The sequence below is a fragment of the Babylonia areolata genome, chromosome 8, assembly GCF_041734735.1.
Source record: "Babylonia areolata isolate BAREFJ2019XMU chromosome 8, ASM4173473v1, whole genome shotgun sequence".
Classification (NCBI taxonomy): domain Eukaryota; kingdom Metazoa; phylum Mollusca; class Gastropoda; order Neogastropoda; family Buccinidae; genus Babylonia; species Babylonia areolata.
The window spans coordinates 47,641,901-47,650,183 of NC_134883.1; the positions used below are offsets into that span (position 1 = coordinate 47,641,901).

Genomic DNA, 8,283 nt, shown 5'->3' on the forward strand with positions numbered 1-8,283 from the left:
CCTGATCTTTGCAAAAGGTATCTAATAAACCTAATATGCTGACACATATCAGGCCTAGACTGGCTTGAGAGGCTGAGCCTTCCCTTTGTTTGTGTTAAACAATCCACCACCCCCCCCTCCCACACACACACACCTCCCCACAACCCCCCCCCCCCAAAAAAAAAAAACCCCAACAAAAACCAACAACAAAAAAACAACAACAACAAAAACAAAACAAAAGAACAAACAACAACAAAAAACAAACAAAAAAACAACAACACAGTATTGAAAAAAAGTGAAAACAAAGTAAAGTAAAGTGCATATATACACATATATTAGTTCAGAAATAAAACAAGAACAAAAGTGGGCCACGTTAAGGGACCCATGGCACCCACACACGCACACACTGACACTGACACCACTGACACAAAATGTTCACAGTCTCACAAACACCAAGGCCTCCAACGAACAACTGACAAATGTGCACACAGTATCAGGCCCCACCCCCAAACACACACACACACACATGTGTGTGTGTTTACAGTACGCATTTCCTCAACTCCTCTCCATCTCCTGTCCTCCTCCCATTCTTCCCTTTGTTGTTGTTTTTTTTTCTTTTTATATATAGTCTAATATCACTTTAAGTGGAAAGATATTAAATGACATAAATACCTTTCTATATAGTTATAATGTGCAGTTCATCAACACACAAAGCGTCACTTGGTCATTCTAATATCACTTTAAGTGGAAAGATATTAAATGACATAAAAATACCTTCCTATATAGTATACTGTATAGTTATAATGTGCAGTTCATAAACACACTATGCGTCACTTGGTCAGATGGTGAGCTTTCGCATACTCATTACACACACAGACACACACTTTACACAAACGCACACAGACACACACACAGACACACACACAGACACACACATATATATATATAGATATATATATATGCACAAACACACTCTAACACGCACACATGTATAAACACACATGATATCATGTCAATCCTATGAACAGAGCACAAAAATGTATGCATTCACATGCACATGTATTGCTCCCACAATCCACACACTCTGATACAAACACAACCCCCCCCCCCCCCCCCGACCCCACAAACACACACTCACAGTCACAGCACACATGAGAGGTGAAAGAAAGGGTGACAGAAAGTGAGACACTTGACAGGCGAATAGACATACTGGAGATACAGATAATGTACAGAATTTTGAGAAGAAGAACAAAAGAAAAAAAAAAAAAAAAAAAAAAGGAAAAAAAAGAAATTCGAAAACAACACACATGTATCAGACAAACAAAAATTCTTTGTTTTTAAAAATATCATAAATGCAAGCCATGCAGCTGCCCATAAATAATTATTAATTAACAAATTTTGAATCATGGTAACGCTTTAGACTTAATGTTAATACTTACACTGCACGGTACACATACATGATACAGTATTATCTATCTTATTACATATTAAATTCTGAATTACGTGTACCCACTATAGTATGCTGAACAAGTTTCATTGTAAAGGGGCTCACAGAATGAGGGGGAGAGAGAGGGGGGCAGAGTGAGAGAGGGGGGGGGGGGAGAGAAAGAGAAGAAGAGAGGAAGAGAGAGAGAGAGAGAGAGAGAGAGAGAGAGAGAGAGAGAGAGAGATGTAGACAGACAGGGACTGAGGGAGAGAGACAGAAATGGAAGACAGATAAGAAGAGAGACAGACAGACAGAGACAGAGAGAGATGACTAGATTTCTTAAGCAAAATATTGTATAGTGTAACTGTTTGATTTGTCATTTGTGTGTGAACTTTAAATCAGCCTTTATGAGTTTTTATACTTCATTGGTAATTCATTGTCTGACATCTTTGGTTCCCTGGAAAGGCATGGTCTGATCCTGATTGAAATTAAATCAACAAAGGCTGAATTAAAGATATTTTCTTCGTCTTCTTCTTTCAAAATCAAAAACAATGCGTTTCACTGTTTCTGATCAAAACACTATAATTTATTTGTCATTTTTGTCAACACATACAATGTATTTAGAATGGCATCAAGTAATGAAAGAAAAGAAAAAAGAAGAGAAAAAAATAAAAGAAGAAAAAAAAAAAGAAGAAGAGAGGATGTCTTTCTAAGTTTTAGCACTTTCCACTGATAAGATGGTAACCGAAATTCAATCTAAAAGTAAAAGAAAACAAAGCACAAGGAAAAGAAAAAAGTGATAACATCGCTTTCCTCTGCTGCAACTGTTGCTGACATCAGAGACTGGTTGGGCGGAATGGTGGAACTGGAAACCACCCCAAGTTTGAATAAACAGTACCTCCATCCCCTTCCAGCTTATTTTGTATGCATTTTTGAATCACAGTAACTCCAAAACGCCTGAATACGCTTGCTATCCAGCGAGTTAAGTCACAATGAAAACACAGTACGAAAGCGAAAAGCTAATCTCAAGTGCTCGGTGGAAAAGAGGAGGCACAACACAACACAGCCCCCAAACAAAGTAAGTATGGAACCAAATAGATTACTTACCGCTGCCGTTCGAGGCCATAATACTGGAACTGAATCATACTAAAAATCTCAATCGACACAAGATAATCCGCCGATCCATCTCGTTTGTTTAAAATCTAAGCTGATGACTAACGGCACACTGGAAGAGAGACGAGGAAATCATCACAATCGCAAGACCATGAAACAAACTTTCGTATACACACTCGCACTTCCGGAATGGGTCACGCAGACACACTGTCTACAGTTGTCGTCCTTGATGATAATGCGATGACGTCACAAAGCACTTCTGGGCTTGCAGTGTGCTATTCTGAGATACATTTATATATTGTAGACGAACAGACAAACGAACAAAAAAAAGCGCATGGTGCACAACACACTGTTTTATATTTACAACGAACCTATATGGACTTCAGTTTTATCACTTTAAGAATTGTGTGCTTGTCAATGCCCATTTTTTTTCGTTTGGCCGTCATGACACGCCCCCTCAATAATTATTCACATTGGTCACACTGCCATCCACACACACACACACACACACACACACACACACACACACAAACAAACAACTGAAAAGAAAAGTATGATCTGGTGCATCAGTGGTCCTACACTGCAGAGTATGAACCTGATGCACAAGATGTACAGTCTGCCGCATCATCACGTGTCGTGGCCTGTATCTGTTGTAGTTCTCATAGATACCTTCCGTTTCAAAACGAACGATCACATTTCATGCAAATTTTCGAGCAAGAGCTCAGGTTGTAGGCATATTTTCAATGACTGCAGCAGGGATAAGAGCCAGATTCAAACCAAACATGCAATCAAAGACCAGATGATAATGAAAAAGACCCTGGCAATGCAAAAAACCAGCCTGTACATCTACTCCCTTATTCTAATCACGTGACTTTTACAGTCGATGAAATTAAAAGCAACAACTAAAAAACAAAACATAACACAAAAGCAACAAAAAAAAAACAAAAAAAAAAAAAAAAAAAACCGTCATAACACGTCAGTAACGCTGCCGTTTTATTCATTAACATGACGGCATATAAATTACTGCTATCTGAAAAGATCGGCATCGTAATACAATGTGTCTTCTGAAGAAAATACATTACCAGTTCGATATGTTTTCGGAGATACTTCAAGAGCAGACGACATCATCAGTTACAAATATAGCCGGAGAATGTCGTCTGCTCATGAAGAATAAAGTTGTGTTGGTTACTTCTTTCGGTCACCACACAATATCTTTGCCCATGTGGAGTTTCACTGAAGGGAAAATAAATGTCATGGTAAGTGGATAAAGACTGATAATTGGGTGCTCCTGTCCGGAACATTTTAGCGGTGTATCATCCGCACAGTCAAAAGAAAATAAGAGGGAATTCTTCTCTTCAAACTGGAAGAAGCGACATGTTGTCAACTTGTGCAGATCAACTCATAGACTCATCGGACGGACTGGGATGCCGCTGACATTCACCGTCAGTCGATAAGCAGACAGTAAGAAGTTGTCTTTCTTACCCTCATCTATTAAATGTGTATTTATTAATAAGACCGTCAGCCGAGTGAAAATGCCGGCCAAAACTTGATATGACTCATCACTGAGTACTATGTGTTGTTCTGGGGGGAGATTTAGGCCCATGTCGCCCCTTGTGGCACATCAAAATCTCTTCACAAATAGGCTATGGCGTTTCCTCCAGCCATTCGTGTTTGCTGGAGATTTTAGTTTTCTCTTAATCATTGAAATGTCAACTGAAAAAAAAAAAATGTTGCTAACTATAGCCTGTCTGTACAGTATGTTGAATCTGGCACACACATACCCGGCACACTGTCACACACCACACACACACACACACACACACACAACGGCACTGACATACACGCACATTCTCTCAGTGACACACGGCACATACGCACGCACACACACACACACACACACACGCGCGCGCACACACACACACACACAAACGGCACATACACGCACACTCTCTCAGTGACAAACATACGCACGCACACACGCACACACACACAAGCCCACACTCAGTCTCATATACACGCACCGGCTCACGGCTGACACACATACAGTGCACCGGCACACATCACACACACACACACACACATACACATCAGCACACACACACACACAAACACACACACACGAAACGGGTGAGACGGGTATCAGCTGGCCATAGGAAAGACAGTATCAGAGTTCCAATAATAAATCATGACCCAGATTGTGAACCTCTTAAATTTAATATATATATAAAGCAATGCCGGTTCTTCCCATTTATCAGATGCTGTTGCTGACAGTCCGCCGAACGGCCCTGCTGCCTGAGTTTGCTGACCACGATGAAGACGTGAAAATGAAACTTTGAGGTCGACTGGCTGACTGTGAGAGACTGGTGAAGTATAACAGGTGGACGGGTATTCCCGGGAATTCTGCAGGACTGCAGGCCGGGGAATGACTACCCGGGTTCCAGCCTTGGTGGTGGTGCTGTCGGCGGAAGGTAGGTGAGAAATATGTGTGTGTGTGTGTGTATGTGTGTGTGTGTGTGTGTGTGTGTGTGTGTGTGTGTGATTGCCTGCGCGCGTGTGTGTATATGTGCACGCATATGAGAGAAAGAGAGAGAGAGAGATAGAAAAGCGCGCGCGCCGTTGCAAATCAAGGGGCGCTATCGCGGAGAAAGTATTTGGAAAGACAGAAAGTATGGATTCTTTCCCTTTATTCTTCCCCTTCATTTGACGGATTTTCTAATTGAAGGTGAAGTAGCTTCACAGTCACACGAATCAAGATCCTGGTGATTGATACGGTCATGATGCTCCTCCATCCGTTGACAACTATCGTACTGCGAGGGTGAAGCAAGAAGAGGAATGCATTAATTTGAGGAAAGAGAGAGAGAGGGGTGGCGGGGGCGGGGGTGGGGTGTGTGTGTGTGTGTGTGTGAGGGGGTGGGGGTGGGGGGGGTGGCCAGGGGGGGGGGGGGGGAGGGGGGCGAGAGAGAGAAGCAGCCAGCCTTCTCTGTGCAGACCAGTTGTGTGTATCCTGTGACCCGTCATATGGGTCAATGAACCTCAGTCAAAAACTCAGTTGACTTCTCTTTTAGCTTTTCCACCTCCCCCCAAACCCCCTCTCCTCTGCACCATTTCCTAATCTGTTAATCAGCAAATCAATCACTCGATCCTGGAGGGTGTATGCAGAGGGTCAGATGCCGGACGGCATAAAACAAGAGTCTTGAATGTCTAACAGACTGAGAGAGGATCGAGAGGTCCCCGGTTCGCACCCGGGTGTCCCCTAACTGCTTCTTTACCTTTTTCTATATTATAATTATTATTTATTTATTTATTTATTTATTTATGTAAGCTTATCTATTATTTATTCCTCCCCCCCCCCTTTTTTTTTTTTTTTTTCTCAAGGCCTGACTAAGCGCGTTGGGTTACGCTGCTGGTCAGGCATCTGCTTGGCAGATGTGGTGTAGCGTATATGGTTTGTCCGAGCGCAGTGACGCCTCCTTGAGCAACTGAAACTGAAACTGAAACTAACAGACTGAACTATACCAAATTCACCTCTCTTTCGCCTCTGTACCTCTCAGGTCCAGTCTTTACCACCTCCTCTCCCCGTCACTGTCTCCGCCTCCCCCACTCCTCCGTCCCCACCACCCCGGCCCTCAACCCCACTGTCAGTTTGCCCGTGTTTCTGTCTTTCTTGCTCATTAATTTTCACAAACTGAGGACTCTAGACCAGATCGAAAAACAGTACTTGAACATGGTTCTAAATGGACTTTAGTCATTCAGATTATGTGATTATTGAGGGTTAAGCGTCTGCTGTGGGCCTCTCCCACAGATGATGAACATGACCCTTCGTGCTTGTGTCCAGAAGTCTGTAGTGCTTTCGAAGCATCCTGAAAAACCGTGCAGCTTTAAGTGACTTGGAGAGCTGTTCGGCCATAAAACACAGTTACACATTCGTGGGAGGATTACTAATCTGCTGATCTTTTCTCCGCCGTAAATTATTCCACTTCATTATCTTGAAAGCGCACTGCGAGGCAGTCTACGTTAAGCGGAGAATTTTAAACAGACCCCGCGGCTGTTTTCGTAAAGGGCAGAATTTTAAACTGAGTCCCCGAGTCCTTAAAAAAATCTGTTTATTTGTTTGTTTTGTTTGGTGTTGTGTCCTCTTTTTTCTCTAGTTATCACTGACACTGAACACAGTTCGGGTTAGGGGGAAACTGACATAGACAAAAAACACAAAAACAAAACAACAACAACAACAACACTATCACAGAAGAATGTGCAGACCTGCTGGTGCTTGAACCCCCTTCGTGTGTATGCGCACGCAGAAGATCAAATACGCACGTTAAAGATCCTGTAATCCATGTCAGCGTTCGGTGGGTTATGGAAACAAGAATATACCCAGCATGCACACCCCCGAAAACGGAGTATGGCTGCCTACATGGCGGGGTAAATAATAATTAAAAAAAACAACAACAACAACAAAAAAACCGGTCATACACGTAAAATGTTACATGTCTGTCTGAGTGTGTATGTGTGTGCGTCTGAAATCTGATTGAATGACACAGGAAACGAATGATGAGCGCCCAGTGGCAGCCGTCAGTCGGCTCTGCCCAGGTAGGCAGCCTGTGGTGCAAATGTCCCCGTGTATGTAAAGCGCTTAGAGCTTGGTCTCTGACCGAGGATAGGCGCTATATAAGTATCCACATCAATCAATCAATCACAGAAGAATAAACGCGAACAGGCTACGCGAGCCATCCATATAACTGCAAGCGTTCATGACCAAGAGAGGGATGAAACATGGGCAAGACACTCTCGACTTTAACAAAATTCCAGCCCAGATAGTCGGGACAGCATTCGCCTCTTCTGCTCGTTCAGCTCAGTTCAGTTGCTCACTGCGTTCGGACAAACCCATATACGCTACACAACATCTTCTAAGCAGATGCCTGACAAGCGGCGTAACCCAACGCGATTTGTCAGCCCCTTGTGTGAAAACAAAATAAGATAAAATTGAATGAAACAAAATAGATAGATAGATAGATACAACACAACACAACACAACACAACTCGCATAGTCAGCCCTTGAGGGAAAACAAAATAAAACAAAATGAAATCAAATAAAGTGGATAGATAGATAGACAGATAGACAAATTTTGAAATAACAAATACAAATCGTCCCTTCTGTTGTTCTGATAGTCACAGTCGGACTAGACTGACCCGGTATCACACGAAGCAGTCTAGCCATCGCCCAGCTGATCCGCACTCCACGAATGGACCCTGGGGACCGGACCTTCCCGCAGTGACCGACCAGACAAGGACAGGGGTGGCCGGAGGACAGGGCGTAAGGGTCATCGCTCCCCCTGGTCAGTCATTAGTCGGATGAAGCTGCGCCTAACTCGATTTGTCCGTCGTTTCCTGTCAGTCGGTGTCCAGGCCGGACATGTTACCGGGTCAGATTTGTCCGCGGACCATTCATTGCACATTTTTCCCCGCGTTTGTGCGGAAAGGACGTAAATCTGCCTTAATGAATATTCACGATAAATATGTGTTTCCCTATTTCAGATATGCGGATAAACGACAGGTAGACAGATAGACAGACAGGTAGACAGGTAGACAGTCAAACAGACAGGAAGGCAAACAAACGGACAAGACAAAAGCACACAAAGACATGAATATTCATGCACATAATGTGTGTATGCGCGCATGCATGCACACAGCGTTCTTTTGCAAGCTTTTGCTGCTTCTTCTTCTTGCTATTCTTATCGGATTACTTTTGTCCCAGTTTCCGTCTGTTT

General features: G+C 43.0%; 1 protein-coding gene across 1 annotated transcript in view; it reads right to left on the reverse strand.

The window, feature by feature from the left end:
• The window catches only part of LOC143284890 (uncharacterized), a 73,495-nt gene extending 70,821 nt beyond the window's left edge, over positions 1 to 2,674 (reverse strand). The window contains exon 1 of the mRNA XM_076592010.1: positions 2,513 to 2,674. Coding sequence (XP_076448125.1) covers positions 2,513 to 2,531 — 19 coding nt within the window. The 5' untranslated portion in view covers positions 2,532 to 2,674. The remainder of the gene's footprint in view (positions 1 to 2,512) is intronic.
• Positions 2,675 to 8,283: the final 5,609 nt, after the last annotated feature.